Source organism: Leptodactylus fuscus, chromosome 1 (genome assembly GCF_031893055.1).
Source record: "Leptodactylus fuscus isolate aLepFus1 chromosome 1, aLepFus1.hap2, whole genome shotgun sequence".
Taxonomy (NCBI): domain Eukaryota; kingdom Metazoa; phylum Chordata; class Amphibia; order Anura; family Leptodactylidae; genus Leptodactylus; species Leptodactylus fuscus.
In genome coordinates, this window is record NC_134265.1 from 105,042,280 (window position 1) to 105,056,547 (window position 14,268).

The 14,268-nt window shown below is 40.8% G+C and overlaps 1 protein-coding gene across 1 annotated transcript in view; it reads right to left on the reverse strand.

The window, feature by feature from the left end:
- GALNT9 (polypeptide N-acetylgalactosaminyltransferase 9) overlaps positions 1–13,333 on the reverse strand; it is a 243,539-nt gene extending 230,206 nt beyond the window's left edge. The window contains exon 1 of the mRNA XM_075274965.1: positions 12,335–13,333. Coding sequence (XP_075131066.1) covers positions 12,335–12,575 — 241 coding nt within the window. The 5' untranslated portion in view covers positions 12,576–13,333. The remainder of the gene's footprint in view (positions 1–12,334) is intronic.
- Between the last annotated feature and the right edge of the window lie 935 nt (positions 13,334–14,268).

Sequence of the window (14,268 nt, forward strand, 5' to 3'; positions counted from 1 at the left end):
AAGCGCCCACTTTCGCAAGTCTACAGTAGCCCCTGCTAGCCTCAAAAAACTCCAGCAATGCCTACATCTGCCCGAACACCAGCTGTTGTGCGACGTCCCCACACGCTGGAACTCAACATATCATATGTTGAGCAGAGTGGTTGAGCAGCAGAGACCTTTGATGGAGTACCATCTCCAAAACCTTAGGGTGCCACAAAGTCAGCTCCCTCAGTTTCTCAACCATGAGTGGCCATGGATGGGAGACCTATGTGAAATCCTATGGGTGTTTGAGGAGTCCACCATGAGGTTCAGCTGTGACGACGCAATAGTGAGCGTAACAATCCTGCTCTTGTGTGTGATGCGATAATCCCTCATTGCCATCAGGGATAAAGCAGATCACACTGAGGGGTCAGGGATAGCAGCAGAACTGTCACAGTAGGAGAGTAGTTCCACACACCTGTCCACTTCACAGCATTTAATGACGGAGGAGGAGGATGAAGACGTGGCAGATGATATGATTGTGACACAGGAGGCTACCAAGGAAGTTCAATGTGTCCCATTCTTGCAGCGCGGATGGGGCGAAAGGGAGGAGGAGGAAGAAGAGGAGGAAATGGAGAGTGACCTTTCTGGTGGGGGCAGCGAAGTCATGCCAAGTAACACTCTGGCACATATGGCTGACTTCATGTTGGGGTGCTTTTCAAGTGACAAGCATGTAGTCAAAATAATGGAGAGCAACCAATACTGGATATTTGCAATCCTTGACCCCCGGTATAAAAATAACATCTCGTCTTTTATTCCGGTAGAGGGGAGGGCCAATCACATTAATGACTGCCACAAGCAATTGGTGCAGAAAATGATGGAGATGTTTCCATCAAGTGTCGTTGGCGGCAGAGAGGACAGTTCCTCCATGAGGCGAACAAGTGCCGTCCGGTCCACACCCACAAGGGGTCCACTGTCTAAGCTCTAGGACACGTTAATGGCACCCCCTCACCAAACTCCCGCCACTGAGGGGTCTAGTGTCACTAGGAAAGTATAGGTGCATGTTGCGGGAATACCTGTCTGACCACAGCCCTGTCCTCTCTGATCCATCTGCGCCCTACACGTATTGGGTGTCGAAGTTGGACCTGTGGCTTGAACTTGCCCTAAACGCCTTGGAGGTGTTGTCCCGCCGCCAGCGTGCTATCTGAAAGGGTTTTCAGCGCAGCTGGTGGTATAATCACGGTTAAGCGCAGCCGGCTGTCAGCTGAGAGTGCTGACCAGCTGACTTTCATCATAATGAACAGCCACTGGATAGACCCATCATTTTCGTGCCCACCAGTGTCAAGCACCCCAACATGAATTGTCATGTCTGCGCTCAACCTCTACAATTCCTCCTCATATTCCTCCACCATCTGCGTTGCACAATTCTGATCCTTCTAGGCTCAATCCACCCTGATTTCCCCAAACTCTGCTGGTTAGAGGCTGAATCCACACTGATTTCCCCAAACTCTGCTGGTTAGAAGCTGAATCCACCCTGATTTCACCAAACTCTGCTGGTTAGAGGCTGAATCCACCCTGATTTCCCCAAACTCTGCTGGTTAGAGGCTCAATCCACCCTGATTTCCCCAAACTCTGCTGGTTAGAGGCTGAATCCACCCTGATTTCATCAAACTCTGCTGGTTAGAAGCTGAATCCACCCTGATTTCACCAAACTCTGCTGGTTAGAGGCTGAATCCACCCTGATTTCCCCAAACTCTGCTGGTTAGAGGCTGAATCCACCCTGATTTCCCCAAACTCTGCTGGTTAGAGGCTGAATCCACCCTGATTTCCCCAAACTCTGCTGGTTAGAGGCTGAATCCACCCTGATTTCATCAAAATCTGCTGGTTAGAGGATGAATCCACCCTGATTTCCCCAAACTCTGCTGGTTAGAGGCTGAATCCACCCTGATTTCCCCAAACTCTGCTGGTTAGAGGCTGAATCCACCCTGATTTCCCCAAACTCTGCTGGTTAGAGGCTGAATCCACCCTGATTTTCCCAAACTCTGTTGGTAGAGGCTCAACTAACCCCAATGACCAAAAATACTGCTGGTGCAAGGCTCAACTAAGTTAAAGGGCCTAAAACTCTGCTGGTAAGAGGCTGAAGTCACCTAAAGGGCATCAATCTCTGCTGGTAAGAGGCTGAAGTCACCTAAAGGGCCTCAATGTCTGCTGGTAACTCAGCTTATGGGCCTCTAACTTAATTTGGAAGGGCTCACGTTAAGGGCCAGGAAAGTGAATTTTGGAAGCTCTTACCATATCACACACACACACACATCCACAATGACAGTTAAGGGTGGGTAATGTTGGATTTCCCTTTGCCTATTCCATCTGTGGCTGTCATGGGCAACGTGATTTAAAGGGGTGCTTGTTAAGGTTTGATTAGAGTAAAATTTGGGTTTCTGTCCATCTAATTGGGGAGGAAAAAAGGTTTCCAGGTATTTTTCCACTTTCATAGTGGGTTTTTTGAATGTGGAAAGTATAGTATAGTTGATAGGCTGTGATGTTGGGGTAAAACTGTGACTTGGGCTTGTTAGATGCCCCCAGACATGCTTCCCCTGCTGTCCCAGTTGCATTCCAGAGGTGTTGGCATCATTTGCTGAGGTGTCATAGTGGACTTGGTGACCCTCCTGAGTCGAACATTGGTTTCCCCATAAACGAGTATTTTTCCCCATAGACTATAATGGGGTTCGATGTTCGATTGAACAGTCGAGTATTGAGTGGCTACTCGAATCGAACTTCGAACATTTCACTGTTCGCTCATCTCCAGTAGCTTTCTTCAGGAATCTAGTCATTCTGTATAATCCCTGAAAGTAGACAATAAAGATTACTTCTGAATGACAACAATCAGAAATCATAATAACTGTGAGAAATCACTGCCCAGTTTACATTAAAGAGGTTTTCTGGGAAAAAAAATCAATATTTAAAAAAATCTGCTAGTGCTAATAATTGGTTAAGTTCCCCAAAATTCCTTTAGCAGTGATTTGACTGAGTCCTGGGTTACCCAGAAGCTCCTGGCATGCTCTGCATTTGTTTCATCTATTTCTTCCTGTTGTGTGCATTTACTACAATTCCCATGATTCCTTGGGCTGTATTCAGAGCTGCAACTCCCTGTTGCTCACTCACCTTCTCTCCCTGATGTCCATATACATCACATGGAGATCCTGAACGCCGCAGTATCAGCTGATATGTTCAACAGAGCAGTAACATAGTCCATATACATTATTATTACCAGATTCTGTACAGTAGCATATGAAAAGACCATATGATATTATATACTACAGAACAGCAGCATTGCCCATGTTAGCTGCACTCAGTTACATAGCATCTCAGCTATGCTGCAGCACACTTAGGCCCGGTTCTCATCTGTCCATGGGTTTCCATTCGGGGAAGAGCAGTAACCTTAGGAAACCTACAGACCCCATAGACTATAATGGGGTCCGTGTGGTTTCCACACAAAAAATGCAGAGAGAAAGGTGCTGCTTGCAGGACTTTTCTCTTTGCATTTTTCATGCAGAAAGGGGAACGGAATCCCTGAACGCAGATATGAACCGGGCTTCACTTTGCTGTTGCTGTCTTTTGGACAAGGCACTACAAAGGATGTACTTTATCATCACATTACAACAACATTCTGTTTGCATTACACTATATCTTTATCATCAGCTTAAACTTTAGTTTCTCTTTCCCAACTGGTTTACTTCATTGTCAGACTCAGCCTGCTAATGCAACTATGGCTCTTTCATTCATGAGACATGCCTGACTTGTAAATCATTAAAGGGATACTATCATTTAAACTCAATTTTTTTTCTGCCTATCACGTAAGAATAGTCTTAAGAAAGCCTATTCTTCTACTACCTTTAGATGTCTTCTCCGAGCCGCCGTTCAGTTAAAATCCCATTTTTCGCTGTTATGCAAATGAGTTCTCTCTCAGCACTGGGCGCGGGCCCCAGTGCTCAAACAGAACTGGGCGCGGGTCCCAGTGCTCAAACAATGCAGCGAGAGAACTCTCCATCTTCTTCAGGAACGTCCTTTTCACGCGTCTTCTTCCAGGGGTTAGCCTCAAACTTCTAGGCCTCCGGCTTAGGGCAAGGCCGATGGCACATGGCCGTCGGCCACAAGAAAATGGGCGCTTACACTTACTGTAAGTAAGTATAGGAAAAGAATAGCCTTTCTTAAGGCTATTCCTACGTGATAGGCAGAAAAAAATTGAGTTTAAATGATAGGATCCCTTTAATGTTAGCATTATGTGGGGGGAGTCAAGTAGCACATAGACGGTTCAGACCTCTCACTGGCGTCATGACATTCCAAACTACTTTGCTTTTGGGGGAGGACTGTCAGAGAACATGGGGCAGGGATTCTTGGATGATGCTCCTTGCCAAGAACTTCTTGATTTTAGCAGACCCGCATTGCCACTGAATGCACAAAAAATGGGCTACATGCAGTCATGTGACCAACATTCACAGTACTCTATTCCCACATTAATAACACAGTGAGTATATTATACAGTTGCATGAAGGACCATAGGCAATGCAATATTAAAAAGCCCCTTTAAGAAATTGCATTTTATGTAGTGAATAAGCTTTATTGCTTCAAACCTTTCAGTGTTCCTGGAACATATAGTGAAACTGGCTGAGGGAGAGGAGACTTTACTGTAAAATTGTCACCCGACCTTGTGCTTGTGCCACAAAAGGTTATGCGCTGGTAGGAGAATGATGTCTTTTTTCTCTTATTAGGAATGATCAGCTTAAACATTATAATTAAGGAAAGAAAGAGCAATTTTATTCTAAATGCAATTTTTAATAAAAAAAAAAAAAAAAAAAACATTGTGCACTTACAATGCTGGCAGATAACAGGGCTCTTTACCAGCCTGGGCTATTAGCAGAGCTTTGTCGTATTTACCTTTGAGATGAAAATATTAAGTGAATGTTTTGGCCGTCATCAAAGGTGTTAGGTACGCTACTGTTTTCAGTATAAAATCTACTAGACATCAGCCAAAAATCCACTTCAGAAAAATGGTTAGTGAAATAATAACACATACATTTTATGACAGCTACAATGAGACTGCAGAAGAATGAAAAGAAGGGGCAGGGGCTTAGCTTCACATGTATAATTTGTTCTATGCATATATTACATCTCAAGACTGCAGCCAGGATATGTTTACTCCTATCATAGACTTGATGTAAAAATATTTCACAGCCATACATTCTTGTTTAAGGATTTCAGATTATATTATACAAATATTTAATTCATGAAACACATAAAACATATATTTTGTATATTGGATTGAAAATTGATCCTCGGAGTCACAGCCACTGAACATTCACTACCTTGATGAATTTGCAGGTCCCAGATTTCTGCTTAGAAATGCAGGTCTGACTGCAGCCTTGTGTTGCAATTAGGGTGCATTCACACTGAGTAAACGCTAGCTTATTCTGAACGTAAAACACGTTCAGAATAAGCGGCGTCTAAAGCAGCTCCATTCATTTCTATGGGAGCGGGGATACGAGCGCTCCCCATAGAAATGAATGGGCTGCTTCTTTCACTCCGTGCAGTCCCATTGAAGTGAATGGGGAGTGCCGGCATGTACGCTCCGGCATGAGCAGAGCTTGCCGTATACGCCGGCACTCCCCATTCACTTCAATGGGACTGCACGGAGTGAAAGAAGCAGCCCATTCATTTCTATGGGGAGCGCTCGTATCCCCGCTCCCATAGAAATGAATGGAGCTGCTTTAGACGCCGCTTATTCTGAACGTGTTTTACGTTCAGAATAAGCTAGCGTTTACTCAGTGTGAATGCACCCGAACTGTAATTTTCATGTAGTTTATACTTAGGACACCAAGAAATAATTCCTAATATATGTAAGCAGATTATTGTTATTATTATTATTATGTGGCCTATTTTTTTTGTAACTTCGTGAGTAATATTTACTTCCTCTCATTGACATAGATAAAAAGAGGCTGTTCAAATGGTAATGTTAGAAAGCTATTGTAGGAAAGTGACATAGAAAATTGAAGGCATATAAAAAGACCACCTGGTACATCTAGTCTGCCCGTTATATACCATTTTACCTTGTTTTTTTACATGTGTTTATCCCCGACATGCCTAAATTCACTTTGTGTAGATTCCCTAACTACATTTGCTGGAAGTTTGTTTAAGCCTCAACTACTCTTTCAGTGAAATAGTATTTCTTAACATTTCCCATTTAATTTTATGTCACCCATCCCTCCTAAGTGGCAATTGTCACTACCAGCACATGCGGGTTTACATGTACTGTATACGTGGGAAGTGTAAGGTTGTAACCTCAATTCTTCATAACATACAGTTGTGGAGAAATGCCTTTGAGATGGAGTTCATAGCTGTCTCCTCCAGTCAGAAGGTTCATTGCAATTATACCACATAAAAAGTTGGTACATGACAATGCTCGGACTGGGGGAAATTTCTATATGTGGTTAAGTACCTGTCTTGAAAACAGAGAATGACTACGAACAATGCATTCTCAGACTGGGTGACCATCACTATTCTATTTAAAATATTTTTGAATCATCTAATAAAAGGTTTGCACAGTAAAATACCAATGTTTGCTGATGACACTAAACTATGATTACCACAAATCACAACAGTATACTGCTGCAAATGGATCTGGATAAGTTAGAAGCTTAGGCAGACAAGTGTCAAATGAGGCTTAATACTACTAAATATAAGGTTATAGACATGGGAATAAAAACTACATGCCAGAATCACTTACCAAGTGGGAAAACATTGGGTAAAACTGACATAGAAATGTACTTCGGAATTTTAGTTTTAGGCAGTAAACTTACTTGTAGCAACCAATGTCAGGCAGTTGCTACCAAGGCAAATAAGATGGGGTGCATTAAAGAGAACCTTTCACATCCTTGGGCCCATGCGGTGTAATACACCGCTAGAAAGCCGACAGTGCATTGAATTCTGCGCACTATCGGCTTTCCCGTTCTGTGCTCCGCTGAAGAGCTAACAGTGTCGTTACCGTAGCTCTTCAGTGTCAGAAGTGTGATTATGATAGTCTGTCAGGAACGCCTCTCCTCATGGTAGCGTCTATTGCGCTGTACTGTGAGAGGGGGCGTTCCTTACCGCCCAGCCATGATGCTGAGTGGTGAAGAACGCCTCCCCAACTCCTGATAGTACTCGTCCATAGACGGTAAGGAACGCCCCCTCTCACAGTACAGTGCAATAGATGCTACCGTGAGGAGAGGCGTTCCTGTCAGACTGCACATGAAATATTTAGTAGTGTGGCCACCTGTGTACAAGAAAGTCATATTCGAAGACAGCTTCATTGAGTTCAAGGGTTGGCAAAGACAGTAATATGTGGAACTGGTGGTCTTCAGTAACCAGATGGAATATTAAAACTTGGTATATTTACTTCAGAAAAAGAGACAACTACTGGATAACTTAATAACTATGTATAAATATATCAAAGGTCACTGAGGGATTTTTGCTACAATTTTTCATACCCACTTTAATTAAAGAAGGTCTGAGGTCCAACACCCATGCCGCCAATGGATCATCTGTTTGAAACGGCTACTGCTTTTGGGTGAATACCACAGCCTCTTCAGTACTTACCAAGCACAGCACCTTACATTTGTGCAGTGGCTGAGCATGGTAATGCAGCTTAGTCTATTAACATGAATAGAACTGAGCTGTGCTTAGGCCATGTGGCTGATGAATGTAACGTCACATGGCCCCTTCAAACATCTAATTCTTAAAGTTCCTGAGTATTGGGCCTAAAGATATGAATAGGTCTTAAATTAAAAAGGCCTGAGAACCCCTTTTACTGTAACAAGGGGGCATCTTTTACCTTTAGAGGAATGAAGGTTTCCATACAGACATAGGCAGGGTTTTTACTATAAAAGCAGTGAAATCTCCCTGCCAGAGGAACTTGCCATGAGGAGATCTTTAAAAGAGTTTAAGAAAGACCAGGAGGCTTTCCTAACAGTCACAGTATTATAACAGGTTATAGTTACTTGATTTTGGAATTTATTCAGATTAGAGTTAAGAATTAATTTTTCCCTTAAAATGAGGAAAATTGGCTTCTACCTCATGAGGTTTTTGTCTTGCTCTGGATCAATGCTTCAGGAAAATTGGTTGAACTGGATGCTCATATGTATATTCTCAGCCTTACAAATAATGTAACTATGTAATCTTGTGGCTTTGGCTGAGTGAGGCTGAGCTGCCACTTATGTAGGTTCTGTGGTCAACAATTACGTGGATACAATATAGATACACATAACTTATGCGCATAGAAACATATATTGATGAGTGAAAGGTGTATTAAAGTGTAGAAAGATGATGAGAGGTGGGCACGTGGCACAGAAGAGAGACTTTAAGTTATGTGGTTGTTGTTTTGAAATGATTCCACCTAGCAATAGCCCAAAAGTATAAAGATAAAGAGCGACAGCACTTATAGTTACTTACTGTAGTTACAGTCCATCAAGTTCAACTGCTTTGTACTTATAAACCTAACATGATCCACAGATCACTTTGCGGAGAACACATCCCCAATTCACCATTAAGTAGAAAAAATTCCTCATCACCAGAAACTTTGCATATTGTGGTTTACAAGAAAGATAGCTATCCATTTTTAAAGCTTTCCTCCATTAGCATAATATATGGTTGCATGTTCCATCATTTTACAGTTCTGACAAACTTTGTGGCAAAATTGTACTTCCTTGTTCCATAAGCAGTGACTCCATGTTTCTGCAGTTGATGAAGCAACTCATTGAAAAGGACTTTCTGATGGCCAACTGGTTCCTGAGCTTCCTGCTCAGCAATGATGTCCCATCATGTGGCCACTGCATTCAGTCACTGGCTGTAGCAGATTACTGGGTTCCTGTCAGGATATCATCACTGGATCATCATCAACTACAGAGAATGGGGACTACAGATGTGTTGCTTGGCACGTGACACAAGTGAAAAAAATCCAACATGACACATAAACATTTTAACAGACAACTGCCTTTGGCTATTATCTGTTACATTCTTACATGTTACAAAAAGGCACCAATGGTCAGCAGAAAATGGACTAAGCAATGCTTTTTGGCTGTCCATTTAATGTATTGACAGCTTTCCAAGGTGAAGTATACCGGTTGCATATTAGCTAGAATGTGGGCCAGTAAGTTCTTGCTTTCAGTTGTCTCACCAAGGCTTTGCCTACCAGTAGAAGATGACTGTCCATGTCAGGTGTATATTGATCTTACATAAATATTAAAGCAACAATTTTGGTATATAGATTTTAAAGTTGCACACTGTAGCTATAAAAATCATGTACATCTGGAAATAAAAATAGCAGTTCTCTTTCTAAATGCTGTGTTGGCAAGCCAAATGTTTTGCAGCACGCAAGTACACATTTATCACATGATGTATTGCAGACCCTACTAGAATAGGAATCCGTGATCTCAGCTATTGGACATATTCCTATTGCAACCAATTATCCAAAAGTAAACTAAACATTGTGGTACATCAGCAAACTATCCATGGCGGTAGCTAGTATTGTAATACTTTGATGCATAGGGTCAACAAAACATTCAATCACCTATTGAAGGGACAATCAGATAACAACAAGTACACCTGTAATGACAAGTAGATAAATCAACCTATTGTGTACAGTAGATGTAAAGTCTAAGTAGTGTAATTGATAGATCCCCTTTTAGTTGTGGACACATTTCTCTAATCATACAAATGTTAGGCATTTACGTGGTGCACTACTGAGATTTTGAAAGGACATTTTTTGTCGATCTCACATCACAAAATCAGCAGATATGAATACAGAACATGGACAGTATAGAATATAATAATATTCTCAACACCTAATGCTAGTGACTTGGATTGCAGTCAGGTGTACCTCATATTATATCAGCATACTGCTGAGACTGGGAAACAATGAGCTATATAGAATAATATTGTAAATTTGCTCAAAGAGCCCTGTTTTAAGGTATGAAAGATTAATTTTGATTATTAAAATCCATTTTCTGAAATATATAATGTACAGCTATAGTTAGGCAATAATAGTACACACCAGTAAAATGACATCAATGTGTTAAAGAGCCTGATAAACCAATTCAGCTGTAAAAAGCTCTGATCATGGATGGAGGCCATTTTACTACAGTTTGTAAAGTTGTTTATTTGTGTTATTTTATCTACAAATTAACCAAGGAGCAAAAGAACATCTTTGTTTCTAAGCCTTAAATATCTCTCTACTATGTCTGTACATATTGTACTTGATTTCTTAGTGAGAGTAGTAGATTCTGAAGATTTTTACAGTGTACTGTACAAACTCTACAATCTTTACAAGCCATATTGTGCTTTATGTCTTTAGAAGAATCAGCTAAAGCTAAAGATATCTACATTGGGGACAAGACTATTGACTGATCACGGCTTATTAAAGCTGAAGGAAAACAGTATACAGTAAACGTGCCAAGTGAACATATCCTTCTCTACAGCAGTTTTATAGAGCATACTAAAATCTATCTCTAAAGCACAGTATGCATACAATGCAATCACACTGGCAGACTCTGCTGGGAAAGCTTAATGAAACTTCTATTACCTTCTATAAAGTACAACACAGAGAAAAGCTATTTAAGTGGACGGCATGAAATCCATAAGGAACTAGCTTTTTGGGGGTGCTTCTAAAATCCTACTCTATTTTTCATGCACGGAGCCATTCACTTTTTCACTTTCTAGTGTTTACAGATTTTTTGTACATGTATAAACTAGTATATTAGAGTTAAATGTGTATTCTTTATGTATATGATTTAAAAAAGTATGCAAAAACTCTGAAAGTTAATGATAAACGCATTACCAATATCAAAATATCCTACAAATTACTTAGCAATATATCTCTCACTTTTCCCCTTTTTGTATTAAACATAACTATCTCTCTCTCTCTCTCTCTCTCTCTCTATCTCTCTATCTATCTATCTATCTATCTATCTATCTATCTATCTCTCTATCTATCTATCTATCTATCTATCTATCTATCTATCTATCTATCTATCTCCCTCCCTATCTATCTATCTATCTCTATCTATCTATCTATCTATCTATCTATCTATCTATCTATCTATCTGTCTATCTATCTCTCTCCCTATCTATCTATCTATCTATCTATCTATCTATCTATCTATCTATCTATCTATCTATCTCTTTATCTTTAAATACTACTTGTACAGTCATAGCAATACTAAATAATATGGCAGGCCAATGAATCAATGGTTTGTGAACCAGACATTCCTTTATTTGACTTTCCGAGTACTATAACTCAGGTAGTTGGTCTTGTCATTTTTAACCTCCTTGGTATCTAAACATCATTTTTCAATGACAAACCTTTAGAAGAGGATTGTTTTAAAAAGAAAAAAAACAACATAACTTTTATCCATAGTATCTTTGGTTAGCTAAGATAGATATAGTACATTGACATAACTTACAGCTTTGCGCCAATCTTATTTCGAGTAAGAGAACCAATGTATGTTTATTATCTTAGAGAGACTGTTACTTGGCACAAACAAAAAAATCATAAACATCTAACATTATTTAAGAGAAAACTGAAATGTCTACAACTGGGACCCCCTAAGTACAGAGATTCCTCTGGCTTCAGCGATTGCTCTGTGACCTTTGCTTTTAAATCCTTTTACACTAAATGAATGTTATTGCTCCACTGCACTCACCAACATTTAGCAGAGCTTTTAGAGCCTTAAGTGATTGTGTTTCCTCTATCACGGAGAAGGTTTCTGGTGCTATTAATTCTTATTTCAAACAGCACTAGCCTTACTATTGGTTACAGTGCATGTAATCCAGCATCCAAAACCAGTAGCATGTACCCAGTGCAGGCACTTGGCCAAGGTCAATGGATGTGCCTACATAGGGAAGCAAATGCAATCAATTATCTGTGATGTGGAAGTATGGTTTGTTTAGCCTGGATATAAAAGGTCACAAACACACACAGGCACACAATCTCAGTAGTACGATATTTACACATTATGTTTTGCAGATTTTTTTTGTTTAGGCTGGACTTCCCATTCATAAATTGTATTTTTTTGTTTAAAGTGAAATCTATTAGAGCTTTCAGAAATCTTATTTTTTTTTTCTTTTCATTCATCTGTTTGATGTTAATGCTAGGGATACAAAAGATACGTTTATAAGATCTAATGAAGCTCCAAAACTAAGGCATCGCACACTCTCACATACACACACACACACACACACACACACACACACACACACACACAGAGGCCCAGAAAGTACAGCAAATAGATTATTAGGAATCTAACCATGAAATTGACAATTCAATCATAGACTAAATTCATCCTACCATTTAGTTGGTTGTAAACTACTTCTTCTAGGTGATCCAGTCTTTGCAGAATAGACTCTCGGTCAATCAGAGCTCCCACTTTGGTGTTCCTGCTTCTTACTCTGCGGTCAGAACTTCTCACGATCTGCACCAGCTCCTGGGATCTGTCCTGGATCCTGCAGTAAACTGAAAACAAGATGATCCCCACAAATACCAGGATATTCACAGTCAGCAAAGTTTTGATTTTTCGTGCCACCGCCATGAAATCTGTGGAGATCCAGCATCAGGGCATCCCAAGTGAAGTCTCTCATTTACACTGAGCCCAAGCAGAGCAGTCCAGAATGGAGGAAACCAAGTGACATATCATGTAGTACAAGACAAAGGATCTGATACATTTGAAGCTGACCCTGTAGCTCCACTGTAGTATACAGCTACACCCTTAACAGCTTGGAAAGGGCATTTACACTAGAAAATGTGAAGGAATCAACTACACATGAATGTATATGACACTAGAGAGAATGACAGAGCAACAGCAAGCTGTAGTAGTGCCGTGGCTACTACAAGAACACACTGTGAAAGGCTGAAGTGCTGCCCTCTCAGCACCACATCCCTGTGGTATGTATCATCCAGTGCCGTCCCTTTTAGTAGCACATCCCATTGGTATGTATATGGCCAGTGCTGGAGTATGAGGCTGTATGTCTCCAGTGCTGGGTTTGCTCTGGAGCAGGAGCTGTCCTTTCAGCACCAGGGCTCTCCACTATGTCTCCACTGCTTGGGTTGCTCTGGAGCAGGAGCTGTCCTTTCAGCACCACATCCCTTCTTTGCTCTCCGGTGCTCTGTGCTGGTCTGGATAAGGGAGCTGTCTATTTCAGCACCACCTCCCGTCACTGGTTTTCTCTCTGATGTGAAAGCAGCTCGTAAGCAGACTGCAGCCTCTAAATACTATGTGCTAGGAAATGCCAGCTCTTACATTTATCCTCCATAGATAACATTGAACTGGAAAACAGCTTGGTAGCAAATACTTGAGTAAAATATTGTGTCTGCTTGTTTAATCCTGCTTTTGTATGTGTGTAGAAGCAGCTGTGTATTTTTGTATGTTAGTATATTTGTGTGTGATTGTATGTCTTTGTTCCAATACACAGCGCCTGTGCAATGTGACGTAGAAATACTCATCAGCATTCACAGAATACAGCCAGCATTAACCCTTCCTCTCATGCCTGTGCTCCTCTCATCATTGCATTTGTTCTGTAAGCAAATGTAGAACACAGCAGAATACATTATTTTATACACACTTACACATTCATTGGCCACAGTAGATATAAATTCAGCAAAGGGTGAAACACAATCCTAGTGCATGTATTAAAGCATCACACAGACACAATTACCAGCCATTGGAAGCTTTGGAAGCTTACTCATTCTTCACATTTTTGCTACAAACCTACCATTCCATCATCATCATCTAAGGTGCTCTGCTGGACTTGGATATGGTCATTTTACAGGGATGGAGAATAGTGAGAATATTATCAAATTGATAGAATAAGCTAAAGATATGTGTTTCTGACATGGTGTGGCATTTAATAAATGATAATGTGAAGCTAAAAGAATATCCTCTTATCCATCTTAGAAATCACTTCTACCATGTCTTCATTTACCGTGGCTATGGTACAAAGACATATGGGAAGTTAGGTAAACCCCCTTTCTGAAGATAGGTAAAAATGCCAGCAGTCGATCTGCATTTATCCTGTGGATAGTCCATAATTGTCTAAGATGAAAGAAGTCCCATTTAAATAATCTTACATGTGACTTTACTGCCACCTGGCTCAACTACTGAACCAATGGATTCTGTCCTTCTAATCTGCGCAGGGCATGGTATGGTCTGTTGTGGCTTTTTGATAATGTAACCTGACTGCTGTGCATGCAGGGTTAGTAAGGAAGGTATAACATGTAACACAAAA